The sequence below is a fragment of the Tamandua tetradactyla genome, chromosome 14 (genome assembly GCF_023851605.1).
Source record: "Tamandua tetradactyla isolate mTamTet1 chromosome 14, mTamTet1.pri, whole genome shotgun sequence".
In the NCBI taxonomy this organism is placed as follows: domain Eukaryota; kingdom Metazoa; phylum Chordata; class Mammalia; order Pilosa; family Myrmecophagidae; genus Tamandua; species Tamandua tetradactyla.
In genome coordinates this window covers 63,776,464-63,792,533 of record NC_135340.1, presented here as the reverse complement: position 1 = coordinate 63,792,533, position 16,070 = coordinate 63,776,464, and the positions used below count along the sequence as shown (strand labels likewise).

Sequence of the window (16,070 nt, the reverse complement as noted above, 5' to 3'; positions counted from 1 at the left end):
TAATTTACCCTTGAGAAACTGAGGAGTTAATGGAAGTGTCTTAATGAAAGCTCTTTTGGTCGTCATATAAATCCATTCAAACTATGGAATAGGGTATCAAAAAGAGACTTGTTTCTGAGTGTCCTCTGCAGTCACAAAGGTTGATGGCAAATCAATAGGTGCGAAGTACCCCACATCGTAAAGAGAGGCCCTACACCACTGTGGAGGACATTAGCCCACCTCCAGCCTGTTAAAGATGGGGACAGGAGTAGTGCTGTCAAGAAAATTCCTTAGGAGGAGTACTTCACCTGTAATACTTGATGCAAAGTGGTTGAGAAGTTAAAGAGTCCAAAGAAATAGAAATTCCTTGGAGGAGAAGAGCTGTTGCCCTTTTTTCAAAGAGAGGGGTCCCTGAGGTGTGGGGAGTATATTATAATGGTAGGGAAAACTGTGGCCGTCAATGGCATACGATATTACAATTGAGTCTCAACAACATTGTGCTTTGTTTTCTTTTTCTTTTCTCAATTAAAAAATAAAGGTGTATCACCAGTAATTTAATTTCTTTGGTTACTGGTGAAATTGAACTTCTTTCCAAAAGAACACATGGCAATTTTACTTCTCTTTTATGACTTAATTTTTATGTTCTTCACCTAGTTTTCATTTCATCTGTCTTTCCAGTAGAAATATGTTCTGCAGTTTTTATTTTGTGGTGCTTTTTTGTTAACAGAAGTTTTGAAATTTTAGACAACAAAACATTAATTTTTTTGCTCTGTAATCTTTTCTTTGTAGCCTTCTACCACCTATACTTATGCTTTCTTCTACTTCATTTATGTTTCTGCTTTCCCCCTACATTTCCCTCTTCAATCCATCAATAGTCTATTTTGTGTCGGAATGCCTGAATTATGTAATAGTGGGACACCTCAAAATGCTGGAGCTAAATTGTTATTTGCTATTAATTATGCTCAGCTTGTATGTAGGATTTGTTATTTTTTAAAAGGTTGGGAAACTCATTGTCTTTGTGGTAAAGATTTCTTCAAAATATTTATCAACTACCTTTTCTCTATAAGCCCTCCATAAAATGAGAGTGCCATCTCACCTTAGTGCCAAAAAGTACTGGAAACCTTCCCAGAAATTTTTCTTTTTTCTTTTGTGGACACTATGAAGAATGTAACGAATAAGATGTTCTTGTTTGAGTTGGCTGTTTAAAACAATTTGCATTTTGAGAGCTATTCCTGGACCACTTTGCTCCCACCATGTTTCTCTCAGTTCTGTCATTCCACTTTTAATGCATGCTATTTTGAAATATTTATGTACCTTTGTAGGTGGACTTGAACTATTTCTCCACCAAGATGGAGAATAAGAAAAAAAGGAAAGAAATTTTATTTCAGTATGTTATGGGAGGTAGAAATCTAACTTGTTTTTTCTAAAGAGAGCATTTCCCTTTGCTTTTATTCAATGATTTATCTTTTCTTAATGATTAGGAATGTCACATTATTAAATACAAAACTAATGTTTGCATCAAATGGTAAGTTATGTTACTCTGGTCTAATGATTTCTTTCCTTAACTTTATTTTAGCACCATACTGTTTTAATCATTATTGCTATTCAATATCTGGCAGAGAAATTCCTCCCTCATTCTTTTTCACTATTTCATGCATATTTCTGCCCCCAACGAAATTCATGAATAATTTGTTTTGAATTTATGGAATTCAGAAATTATTTGAGGGAGAAATTACACCTTTGTATTATTTATTCCCCACATTCAGAAATATTAGATTTCTCTTTAATTTGTAATTCTATTCTTCTAGGTCCTATGCATTTCTTAAATAGTTTTTTCCTACACATTTTATATTTTTCTAAATTAGAAATATTTTAAACTTTTATTGTCTAGCTGGTTGCTTACATTGAGAACAGCCAGAGATTTTTATATATTTATATTTATGTAACTAAACTCTTAATTAATAATGTTCCAAGTTATTATCCTGGATTTTCTAGGAAGACAATAATGTCAATTGTAAAAAAAAGTCATAATAATGCTCCCTTCAATATTCCAGCATTTATAGTTCTTATTACTTTTTCTTGGCTTATTGAATTGGCTAGAATTTTCAGAGTAGTGTTAAACAATAGTTGAAAAAGTGAGAATATCTATTGGGATTTCAACTGTCTGAAAACATGGAACACTTTATAATTGTCACTTAAACAAGTTAGGAAATATGAAGGTAGACATCACTGCTCAAGGATGTCGCCAAAGGAATCATATTTTTATATATTCTTGTATTAAATCCTTATCATGTGACCTTTATCCTCATTGTCACTAGAAATTGCTGTACACCTAGGCATTCAATCCACATTTCACATAGGGAAAAAGTGCAAGAGCATCAAGCCAACTGCAAATGTCTTTTCCTTATCAAGCTTTGCCTATTTATTTGGATAATGAAACTCTCCTGAGAAGCTTCACGTGGGCAAAAGTGAGCTTCAGAGTAGATAAGAAACTGAAGCATTTGGCTAGAGTAGAAAAAGACAAATGGAGAAAGAGATTTAAGGAAAGTTAAATGAGTCAATTTACATATCTACCTCAGTGAGAATCGAAATTTTTCCTCTAGCTTTAACGGGCATTCCTCAAATTATTTTCTTTCAAATATGATTTTGAAATTTTATTTCAAGATAGACATTCTTTATTATGTTAAAGAAGTAACTTTGTTTTATTAGTGTATTTAGTATTTTATTTGGACTGGATATTGAATTTTATTGAATACATAGCTTTAATCAGCATGAAGAATTTCATTAATAGATATTCTATTGTTAGAAAAATGAAAGCAGAAAGGAAAGAACAAAGATTATGGCAGAAAAGGAGACTAGAAACATGATAGAGATGATCATTGAAACTATATTTGGTTAATTGAAAAGACCAACTACACTAACAAAGCTTTAGCTAAATTAATCAAAAAGAGAGAGAAAATAATCAGATTATTAAAACCAGGAATGAAAAAGGGCCATTATTATCAACCTTACCGAAATGTAAATGACTATAAGTTAATACTATAAACAACTATATGGTTACAAATTAAATAATCAAAATAAAATGGAGAAAATACTTGAAAGACATAAACTACCAAACTGACTCAAGAAGTAATAGGAAATCTAAATAAAACTCTAATGAGAAAAGAGATTAAATGACCAATTTAAAAACTTCCCACAAAGAAAAGCCCAGGTCTAGACAGCTTCCTTGGTGTAGTCTACCAGTCAAAGGAAAATTACAAGTTTACAAATACTTCCAAAAAATAGAAGGACACATTCAAACTTTCCCTAGGAAGCCAATATTACACTGATACCAAAACCAAACAACGACATCACAAGAAAAGGAAACTGTAGACAAATATCCCTCATGAATATAGAGACAAAAATACTCAACAAGGCCATACCCCAATCAAGATGGCAGAGTGAGAAACTTCAGGGCTTCTTCCCGAACAGAAGCTTTGAAGAACTAACAAGAACCAGCAATAACAACTTTCTCAAAGTTCCAGAAAACAGTTAAAGAGCTGCAGCACAAAGATGAGAGCTGAATTTTTTTTTAAAGGCTACTTAAATGCAGTAGGATCTTATGACACACTGGTTGCCCCACCCCCCACCCTCACTAGCTCAGCAGAACCAGCCTGAGCTCCCAGTGCTGGTTCCTGATACAGATTCCAGAGGGAGCAGTGTAACTCTTGTGAACATACTGAGAGCATGTATGTTTGTCCCAGTCTCTGTGGTGGTGACTTAAGGGACTTAATGTCCCACACACAGCATGCCTTGTGAGTAGAAAACACCCAACAGAGCTCTCCTACAGAATGCTGTGAGAAAGCAGACAATGGCTACCTCAGGAAAGGGTATTTATAGCTATAGGACAGTGCCCAAGACCATCAGGAACTGTTTCCTAGCAAGAGGGGACATTTGTAATCACATAAATGGAAGAATTTTCAGGGCCGAACATGCATGCTCAAGACAAGACATACGTGTAGAAAGGAACAGCGGGGACCCTATGCTTTGGCCTGGAGCTATTCTCTAAACTCTTTTTATGGATAAGTTCTGATGGAGAACACCCACACAGGTCAATCTGTAAAGGCTGGGAAAGGTGTTTTATTTTTATTTTTAATTTTTTGGTGCCTCCTGGCAATCAAGAGAAGTCTGTCATAAAATTAGCTAGATACTTTTGGAACAGACACCTCAGTGTCTAAATTCCAGTGATAACATCTTAAAATATCAAAATATCCAGGTTTCAACGAAAAATTACAAAACTTACAGAGAAATAGGAAGTGATGGCCCATGCAAAGGAGACAACTAAAGCATTAGAAATCATCATTGAGGAAGAGCAAATCAGGGACACTCAAGACTTTAAAAATAGTCCTAAATATGCTCAAAGCACTAAAGAAATACATGGACAAATCAGGAAAGGAAATCAGGGAAAACAATAGATGAACACAAAGAGAATATCAATATAGAGAAAAAATTATGAAACCAGAGCTGAAAATCACAGTAACAGAAACTTAAAATTCCCTAGAATGGATTGGAGCTGGCAAAAGAAAGAATCAGTGGAATTTATGATAAGATCATTGAAATCATCCAGTCTGAGGAGTAGAAAGAAGAAAGAATGAAGAAAAGTGAACAGAGTCTGAAGAACCTGTGGGACACCGTCAAGCAAACATACCAATTTATGAGCTGTGAAGGAGTACAAGAAGGATAACAAAAAGAGAAAGGCAGAGAGAATACTCAAAGAAATAATGGCTGAAAACTTCTTGAATTTAACAAAAGACAAAAATATATACATCCAAGATGTTCAGTGAACTCCAAACAAGATAAACCCAAGTAAATCCATGCTGTGCCATGTTATAATGAAGCTGTTGAATGCCAAAGATAAGGAAAGAATTCTGAAAGCCACAGGTGAGAATTAACACATCATGTACAAGAGAGTTGCAACAAGATTAAGTAGTGATTTCCCATCAGAAACCATGGAGGCAAGAAGGCAACAGGAAGACATTTAAAGTGCTAAAAGCAAAAAGCTGACAACCAAGAGTTCTACATCCAGCAAAACTGTCTTTCAAAAATGAGGGGAGATTAAGACATTCCCAGATAAACAAAAACCAAGGGAATTTGTCACAAGTGGGTTGTCCCTATACGAAATGCTAATGTGAGTTCTGCAGCTGAAAGGAAGGGATACTAAACAATTGACTGAAGCTACATAAAGAAATAACAATTTTAGTAAAGATAATGACAATGGTGAATATAAATATAAATACATGGATATTTTTAATTTGTAACTCTACTGCTTACTTTCCATAAGATTTTAAAATATAATGAGGAACCAATCATTTTTGTACTCATAATTATAAATATGTCATTTGTGACAAAAACTACATAAAGGTGGGCAGAAGTGGGGTATAAGAAGTTTATATATTTTATTGAAGCTAAGTTGGTATCAACGCAAATGAATTGTTACAAATTTAGTATGTTAAATTTAACCCCCTTGGTAACCATAAAGGAAATATCAGAGAACAGGAAAAATCATAGAGACAGAAATTAAAGTACACGTTGCCAGGCATGGGGGCAGGAGCCCCTGGGTTCTGTTTCGGGTGAAGAGAAAGTTCTAGTAATGAATAGTGATGAAAGTACTGCAACATTGTGAATGGAATTAATCCCACTGAAAGACATCATTGGGAGGGGTTGGGATAGGAAGATTTATGTTGTATATATCTTTCCACAATTCAAAGAAGAAAAAAGGACAAAAGAGAAACTGAAGAGTTAGTGAAAATTAAATCTAATACTTGAAACTGGATTGGATCTAAGAATGAAGGGGTAAATTTTTAAAAGAACATTAAAAAATTGGAATATAGACTCTGAGCTTTATAACAATGTTAAATTTCTTGAACTTGATAACTGCATTTCAGGTGATTACATAAGTGAGTATTATGTGTATAAGGGGCAAGTATTATGTGAACAACTTGCTCTCATAAATGTTTAGAAAATAAGTAGATATTGATAGATGATTGATAGATTAGATAGATAATAAATAGCATTATACACTAAAAGTGGCAAAATGTTAAAATTGGTTGATCTGGGTATCTTCTGGGCTAAAGTATATTGGAGTTCTATGTATGGAGTTTGGATTATTTTTGCACCTGTCCCTGTGAATTTGACATTATTTCAAAAAAAAAAAACTACTCAACATAGCACTAACAAACTGAATCCAGCAACATATAAAAGAATTAGAACCATGACCAAATGGGATTTATCCCAAGAATTCCAGGTTGGTTTAACATATGAAAATAAATCGATGTAATACACTAAATTAATAGAAAAAAGAAAAATCTACATTATCATCTCAAAAGATGAGGGAAAACATTTGACAATCCCAATACCCTTTCATAATAAAAGAACTTGATAGGGCGGGCAATGGTGGCTCAGTGGCAGAGTTGTCGCCTGCCATGCTGGAGACCCGGGTTCAATTCTGTTGCCTGCCCATGTAAAAAAAAAGAACTCAATAATAAACTAGGAATAGGGAACTTCCGTACCTAATAAAGGACATCTGAGAAAACCTCAGTGAACATACTCATTGATGAAAGTCTGAATGCTTCTTCCTAACATCAGAATCAAGACAAGGATGTTCATTCTCTATTCAGGTCAATTACACAAGAAAACAAAATAAAAGTCATCCACATTGAAAAGGAGGAAATAAAACTATATTAACAGATGACCTGATTTGAACATAGGAAATCCTGAGGAGTTCAACAAAAAAAAAAAAAAAGAGAGAGAGAAAATTATTAGAAGTAATAAATGAGTTCACCAATGTTGCAGGATAAAAGATCAATATCTTTAAAATCAATTATATTTCTAAACATTAACAATGAACAATCAAAAACTTAAATTAAGACAAGAATTCCATTTACATTATTATCAAAAAGAATAAAGTACTTAGTAATAAATTTAATGAAAGAAATGCAAGTCTTATACCCTGAAAAATACAAAACATTGCTGAAAGAAGTCAAAGACCTAAACAAATGAAAAGACATCCTACATTCTTGAAAGGAAAGATTCAATGTTGTTAAGAGAGCAATATCCCCCCAATTGATCTATAGATGCAATGCAATTTTATCAAAATCTTAGCTGCCTTGTTTATAATTTGACCATAAAATTCATATGGAAATGTAAGGGAACCAGAATAGCCAAAACAATCTTGTAAAAGAAGAATTGGTGGAGGGACACACTCACCGATTTCAAAACGTACTGTAGAGCTACATTAATCAAGACAGTGTGATGTTGGTATAAGGACAGTATATTGATCAGTGGAATAGACTTGAGAGTCCATAAATAAATTTCACATTTAGGGGCAATTAATTTTTGACCAAGGTGCCAGCCAATTCTTTTCACCAAACAGTGTCGGGATAAGAGGATCGCCACATGCAAAAGAATGAAGTGGGACCCCTAATTCACATCATATCCAAAAATTAACTCAAAATAGACCATATATCTAAATGTAACAGCTAAAACAATAAAACTCTAGAAAAGAACATAGGAGTAAATTGTAATGACCTTGAGATACACATGGCATCAAAAAACAAGCAACAAAAGACAAAATAGACAAGTTGGACTTCATCAAAATTTTAAAAATTTATGCTTCAAAGGACACCATCAAGAAAGTGAAGGACAACACATACAATGGGAGAAAATATTTTCAAATCATGTATCTGATAAGGGGCTTCTATCTAGAATATATAAAGAATTCAACAGTAAAAAGACAAATAACCCCATTTAAAAATGAACAAAGAAAGGATAGTTCAGCGATAGAATTCTCGCCTGTCATGCGGAAGACCCGAGTTCAAGTCCCAATCCACACAATTTCCCAAAACAAGCAAACCAACCAAAAAGCAAGCAAAAATTAAAAAATGGTGCTGCAATAACAGGATACTCACATGGAAAAATAATGAAATGTGACTCCCACCGTACTACAGCATACAAAAAAAAATGAACAAGGAATTTGAATAGGCGTTTATACACACACATATACACAGAAACGGCCAATAAGAGTATTATGAGATGCTCAACATTCATTTGGGAATGGCAAATGAAAATCAAAATGTGATAACACCCACTAGGATAGCTAGAATAGAAATGATAGACACTAATATGTGGTAATAAGGATATGGAGAAATTGGCACCCTCACACATTACTGATGGGATTGTAAAAGAGGGTCACCACTTTGTAAAATAGTTTACAGTTCCTCAAAGTTTAGACACAAAGTGACCATATGACTCAACAATTCCACTTCTTAATATATATCCAAGAGAAAGTAAGTATATGTCACACAAAAGCGTATACACAAATGTTCACAGCAGCATTATTCATAATCGCTTATACACATATGTGGGAACAACCCAAATATCCGGTCAATTGATAAATGGATAAACAGTGGATTATTATTTGGCAATAAAAAAGAAATGAAGTGTTGATGTATTCTACAATATGAATGAACCTTGAAAACATTATGTGAAAGAAGCCAGTCACAAAACACCACATATTGTATTGATTCCACTGATATGAAATGTCCAGATTAGGTAAATCCATAGAGACTAAAAGTAGATTAGTGGTTGCCAGGAGCTGGGGGTAAACAAAGGGAATGGGAATACCATGACTAGATCAGACTCATCAGAAATAGTCCCAGTCCTATGTAGGTGGAATAGATCCTTAAGCAAAATCAGGACTCTGCCAGCAAGGACAAGAGGGAACGGCTTTGGGAAGGCAGCCAATAATATCTATCTCTTAAGCACGTAATTAGTAGTTAATACTATAAGATTTTCCAGATATATCAATCTTATTGCCCTATTAGGAAGATTAATTTCTTTAAGAATGACCTATTCTTAGGTCTCTTATGCTGCCTCATAACATTATCATACTCTTATCTAATAACTCGCATACTCACTATTTAATAATTAAATTGGAAATTTTCCAGGGTTTAAGTTTATGGGTTTATGACATCTATTATTTTAAAAATGAAATCTATTATTTTAAAAACCAAAGCAATAGTTATTTGACAAACTCCATTTTCTGACAATTCCTCCAGACTCCAAAATGCCTTAAAAATTGTAAACAGCGGTTCTGAGTTTTTACAAGTATTTTTTCAGCGCCTTGGTATATAATTCATTTACATCTGGAGATCTGAAATAATTTAACACAGCGATATTTTCTTATTTGTCTTGCCCTGTTGGTTGTTCCATCAGTGATGATTTCAAAAGGTTTCCACAAAGGACAGATCTAAAAAGAAATTGAGTATCTTCCTTTTTGGGGGGCATTTGAGGAAATATTTTAGAAACCCCTTTTCATCTTTAGCAATTTATGTGAGCCTATTTTACTGAGCATTAGCCCTTCTGACACTTTCCTTGCTAATCTGCTTTACTGTTTGGAGTCTTGTACATGCCAACCTCCCATTATTTTTACATTTGCTTAATTTTAACCTGATCATCTCAGAAATGTTTCTGGGCATCTACACAGCTTTCTTAGGATATCACCCCCTTTGTAATCATTAAGATTGCTCATCATCATGTAGACATAATTTTCATTTTATAGTATCCTTCTACATCTTTTGTACCTATATTCTCTCTAAATTTAGTCGTATGGTCCCATGTTTTCTACAAATTTTGTAATAACTACTTTTCTAAAGACTAAGATATGTTTGACTATATTCCCCAAATGTCACTCTCTCCCAAGAGTCTTGTCTTTGCTATATTTGCTAGAATCAGCTAGATTATATTGATTATAATTAATTTTTTCTTTGTCTTCTGAGATTAAATTATTAACAAAGCAAATTAGAAATATATTGAATACTCTTTTAACAAAATGAGAGTTTCTAAAAAAAAAAAAAAATGAGAGTTCCACAGTGGTTAGAATTGCTAAAATGCCTCATCACCAGTATATTTTCTGTTCACTAATTGTGTGGTTTATTAGAAAAGCATTTCACGTATCTATTCAGTGCTGCATGATATGTATTCCTATAACAGTAAACATCACTTCTGTTTTTCATCTCTCAAATCTGTTCCACCTTCTCTCCACCATTCTTATACTCATGTGTTTCCATTTACTTTTATCTCATCTTTAACAATACCTTAAATTTGGCAAGCTATGTGTCCCAAAGATTCTAAAAAATTAATCTTACCCTGCCACACTTAAATAGGAAGAATAGGGTTAATATCAATTGTCATTTTACAGGTAAGTCTGCTGAGTCTTAGAAAAGGGAGGTGATTTATCCAAAATGTTCCAGTTTTGGCTTTAAAACCCATTTAGTAGTTAGTGTTTTTAAAATGTTTTCCATTCTTCAGGAAAAATTTTAAATGGGTTAATATTTATCTTCACCTTTAATCAGATCTTAAGCTTAAAAGCTGTTCTGTTTTAGAATATGTTTGCCATATTTGCCTTCACAGAGCATTAGTTTATAAATACACTAGTTCTTTGTTTTAGTTATCTGTCACTTTGGTCTTCAGACAAAACTTCAATAAATCTAATCATATGTGTCTTGCATCTATAATTTGTCTGGCAAATGATTTAATCCTTGAAGATACAGCTACAATCCATATTAAATTATAAGGAAGTAAGCCCACCAGACACCAAAATATGTAAAATATAACATTTTCTTTGGAGACTAAATGTGATGATATGAGTCCATCTTTTATCACAACATAAGATCTTTGTGTTCTTGATACTAAATTTAGTTCAGAGTTGGTGAAACTAAAGAATGCTAACGATAACCTTACATATGCAAGTATTTCATACTTAATAAAGTGCATTTAAAACACTTGAACACTTTAACCTCTCTGCGAGTTAGTCACTATTATATAATTATATGTATATAATTTACCCCAAGAAGGAATTTACATTTCCTTTAGAGCTATGTGAAGAAGTGCTTCAACTTACCAATTTAGACCGTGAATTACATAAAGAGAGATGGGAGAATGGCTCTGTACATAGCTGGGTGGAGACGCAACTTGTTTGGGGGGGGGGGTAACTCATACACAAACCAGTGGCTGGGCCTGCAGATGGAAAGATGAAGGGATTTGGGAAGATAGGCATGTAAGGATCTGAAAAAAATCTGAGAAGCATGATAAGAGAATACACATCTGACCATAAAAACATACTTGTAGGTCTGCAACAATTTCTTTGAAGTGAATTCATCATTTTACTCTATTACTGAAACAAAATAATATTCATGTTTTATTTCTTATTTGCCTAGCAGCTACCTATGTTTTCTCTGTTTATTTCCCCTTATATTCCAGTAGTAGATGAAAGTCTCTTATAGTTGTTTTAAAATTGTTTATTACTCTTACCATACCTTGGTAGGTTTTTTTGTTTATTGTGGAGGAAGTTGCAATTTTTTTCTTGGCACTTTTTCCTAAAATTTCTTCACATTCTGTTTGCCATTTATTCTCTTTTTCTTTCTGTCTATTGTCATTACACGTAGCTTAACGTACACTGCCATCTGATGACAATAATTCTACAACAAAGATTAGGTGATCTGCAGAGAAAGGTGTTTATTGTGGGTGTGGTGTGACATCAAGTAGAAGCTCCTTTAATATTAAAATTATGTCTGTTCATAGAAGATAAAATTAAGTAATATCATGTAACTATGTATTTGCAATGATACAAAACTGAGCATGTTTTAAAGAAAAAAATAGTATGTTTTATTACCTTTCTTGCCCGTTCTAACTCTAACTTAATCTAAGTTTGGTTTTACTCAAAAATTTTAAATGCAGCTTCCTTCAATAACCAATACTGCAATCTCTTCCAGAGATAAATGCTATCTGCCTCTAGTACTCAGGCATGTCTAATGTAAAAAAGCAATCCAAGAGTCTTCCCTCAACTCAAGATGAGTTGATGTTGATGTTATTTATCATCAACATGCAACCCCTAGAGCTAAGCAGTCAACTGATAATCACTGCTTAGATGTCTAGAAAAACCTCTCAGATCATCTTTTATCTCTGTTCTATGTTGATATATCCTTTATAGTGAATTTGTGCTTTTAGGCTGATTGACATGACTGGTTAAATCATACAGTTCTTTCCTTTAAACCCAGCTAAGATTTTTTTAACATCCTCATGCATATTTATGCTGGTTTAAAGGAAGGACATCCTTTTTCAGATGTCTTATCAGAATATGGAAATGGTGGTCTGTGACATGCAAAGGCCTAAGCATCCTACTGCATTTAACTGTAGGGCCCTGGTCTGTGTCCTCTCCCTCTACTACTTGAAAGATGATGACTTTGAGCAAGTCATGGAATTTCCTGCATTTTAGTTTTCCCATCTCCAGATGGGAAGCATTCTGGGAAATGTTGCTCCACTCATAGAATTGTTTGTGAGGATGACATGAAATAATGTAAGTAAATACATTTTAAAATTTCTAAAGCCCTATTTAAATAGTCACCATTTCTTCTGATGGAACAAGCTATAACAATATTCTCACCCTCTTTCATTCCTCTCTACCTTTCTCCATGTTTAGCATGCGTTGCTAGGAGAAGCAAGGGGTAACATGACATTTTGTGGAAAAACTAAACCAAACAAAATTTAAGAAAATATTGTATTTTCTGTTTTAGCTATAGATTTCAATATGACAAAAATTTTAAAGAACCCAAGAGCATATTTGGCGCACACATCCAAGGAAGAATCAAGCTTAACAAAACTGACAACAAAGGTTTGGAGATTATTTTTAAATGCTGCTACTGAATTATTTTAAAGTGCTTTTACTTATTTACTTTGCAATGTGATTCATTGATCCAGCTTCACATAGGCAGTGTTGGGGTGAAAATGTAATGATCAAAAGAGATTTATTTTGGGGAGCTTGAATCTTTATATTTGATATTAATATATTAATCTTTATATTAAAAAGTTTAATTTTTTTCTGAAATCGCCTATTTGAAAAAAAATTTATAACATTTATATTTTCCTTACGACATTGTTTGGCAGTGCTTCTTCCCAGATTGGCATTCAGAGATTCTTTCTAGATATTTTCACATGACTCTGATCTCAATCAGCATCAGTCAAAATTGTGGGGAAAACTTCAAAGAGGTATTAGCAGCAGTTGTCCTGTCCCACCTTTCAAACCTCGGTTCTGAATTAACTGACCACATTTAGATACTATTACCCTAGAGTCTTGAATGCTGTCTCTACATATTCCTAACAGTGTCTCCTAAGAAGAGATCTCATAGACTTGTCACATCATGTTTCTTTAGCTAAGGTTTGAGAAAGTCATTTGGCATGAAATTTTGGATTTAAGACAATTAGACTTTAAATCTGTTACAGTATTTATTGTTAAAGTTTTGCCTGAATTATTTAGTTAGATCATAACATTATTTAAAGTTATAAATTAAGCCTATATAAAAACTATTTTCTAAAAAAAAAAACTGTTTTCTAAAATAGCCAGTATTCATTATTTTCTGGTCTTTAATAATTGAGGTATATCAGAATCTCTTCCCACCTTATTCCAACCTTCACAATTCCGCCAAAATAGATTGTGAGTACTTAGGATAGAAACCAGTGATTTCTAGGAGTCAATTTGGATTTGATGACAATACTACCCCATTTCCTTTTTGGAAGTGTTGTTAAATTCAGAAAACAGGGAAATATAATAGTAATTTTGTATCTGATCTTCAGCTAGCACTAAAAATGGTCTCTTATACCTTGTTTACAAGTGGAAGGAATATGGACAGATGGATTTGTAAATGAACAACATTTTTCAGAAGACACTGTTAAAGATTAGAAAGCAAACTGTAGATGTCTGGCAGTACATCATATTTGTGCTCTGCTGGCCCTGTCCCATACAAACTATTTTATCAACAACTGGATAAAAATGTGGTTGCCACTTTTATTAGATAAAAGTGTATAAGCCATAAAGTTTGGAAGAATCATGCATACATTGGATGACCAAAAGCTCACAAGAGGCTGAAGTGATAGGGTAAAAGATTGGGGAAAAAGTATAAAGATCCAAAATTAAAATGTAAATTGATAAAGTCTAAACTTAGAGCAGAATGCCTGAAAAAGATTTAGGAATCATTTTAACAGTAAGTTCTGTATATGTCAATGGTAAAATGTGGTCAGTCCCCAAATTCACTTCAATCTTAGGCTATTGAAGTAGACAAATGGGATATACTCTGAGCTGATCAACCAACAATAATTGATGTTCATTTTAAATCCCTGCATCATAAAAAGGGCGTAGACAAACAGAAGTGTTCTCAGCAGAAATTAATCAGCATTACAAAGGGCTTTTAAACAATATTGTTTGAATAATGAAAAAGAAAAGATTCTGGAGACCATAGAAACTGTTTTCAAACATGTAGAGAGCTACTACAGGAAAGAGAGATTAAACTTTCCTCTGTGTGACTTTCAGAAGTATAACTTTTAACCATAAATGAAAGCTATTGGAAGACAGATTTTAGCTTAATATAGAGAAGCATCAGAGTTGCCCAAATGCTGAATGAGTTCCTGTGGGTTCCCTGTCAGTAAAAGTATATGAGCATTGGCAAGACACACATTCAAACCTCAAAAATCAAATAGTTTAGCTTTCTAGTACTTGTCAGCAGTCATCCTTTAGTAAATTAGCAGAAAAAATTGGGCACCAAAAACACCCTCGAACTTTCTATTTCTAGTTCATTCCTTGTGACTCTTCCAAGGTTTGCAGAGTTGCCTAGTTCTTCAAATTTATGCTGAGATGACTTTTGACTGTAAAAGTCTTGTTTTATGGAATCTTAATTTGTCTGGAAATGTTCTGCCATTACCATTTGTGTGATTAATAGAAGCAATGGAGTATCTCTTAATTGTCTTAGCTCTTTACAGTGTCTCTAGCAAGAATTCCTTTGGAATGTGGGACTTTCTACTTTAAAATATTTGAGGAAATGGCTAAGACTTCATAAGACACTGGTTTTGTATTTAATATCCAATTCCACTCATGTCTGATCAAACTACTCTTAAAAATCATGGATCTTCCTACAGGAAGCAGAAACTGTGAACTGTGGTTTCACTAACTTAATAACTGAAACAGCATAAAAATAAAAGAAATTTTTATTTCCAGAATTTTTGTAAGATACAACCTCTATCTTAAAAGACCCAGAGCAGAAACAGGAAAGGGATCACAAGATATCTCTCTAGACAGGGCAATATTTTCTTTTAATTTCAATTAAGTTTGGACCAATTTTGCATGCAGTTTAACGATCAAACTGGATCTTGCCTGATGGGAAATGCGAAGGTTAAGATGAAGGTAATTAAACACAACATAGATCTTATGTTAACATTAAATTTTCATCATCAAAAATTGCTCTTGATTATGATAGTACTATAGTTTCACTGTTCCTTGCAGGACCAGCTAGTACATGTATAATGAAAAGTTACCAAAAGAAGCCCAAGAGACTTTCTGTATCAGTAAAAGCATATCAGAATTAAGTTTTATTTCACCAGGAAGTACAATCAATAATATATCTCTCATCTAAGTATTATAAAACTTGAGGAAGGACTTAAAATATGAATAGTTGCTATATACCTTTCCCTTTATAAGAAGTCAATAATACAGTCTTGGAGCAATTATATTTATGAATATTGTTTTCTAGACATAGAATACTTGGTTGACAGATCTTTTTCCTATGAGCACTTTGAATGCCATCTCACCAACTTCTGGCCTCCATTGTCCTGATGAAAAATCAGCTGTTAGTCTTATTGAGGTTCCTTTGTATGTGATGTCTCCTTTCACTGAATTTTCTCTTTGTGTTTGGCTCTCAAAACATTGGCTATGTTGTGTCTAGATGTGAATCTCTTTGAATTTATCCTACTTGGAATTCAATCAAATCCTTGGGTATATTTAGAAAATTTGGAAAATTTTTGACCATTAATTCTTCATATATTTTTCCTGCCCCTTTCTCTCTTTGTCTTCAGACTGAATAAACTCTATTGACCTATTTTCAAGTATGCTGATAAACCAAAAGGCTAAAAAAGCCTCACATAAACTCATACGTTAGTAAATCCCTTTAATTAATAGAATGCATTGCACAAATTTCCTTTTATTTATTTCAATATATTAACAGTAATTT

At 33.3% G+C, this 16,070-nt stretch overlaps 1 protein-coding gene across 10 annotated transcripts in view; it reads left to right on the top strand.

Moving 5' to 3' along the window:
* The window catches only part of FAM227B (family with sequence similarity 227 member B), a 310,848-nt gene that overhangs the window by 263,349 nt on the left and 31,429 nt on the right, over positions 1–16,070 (top strand). For 9 of the 10 annotated variants that reach the window (XM_077127827.1, XM_077127830.1, XM_077127829.1 and 6 more), the window contains 2 exons: positions 12,591–12,688; positions 12,961–13,062. In XM_077127827.1, coding sequence (XP_076983942.1) covers positions 12,591–12,688; positions 12,961–13,062 — 200 coding nt within the window. The remainder of the gene's footprint in view (positions 1–12,590; positions 12,689–12,960; positions 13,063–16,070) is intronic. The other variant, XM_077127828.1, reaches the window with a different exon arrangement.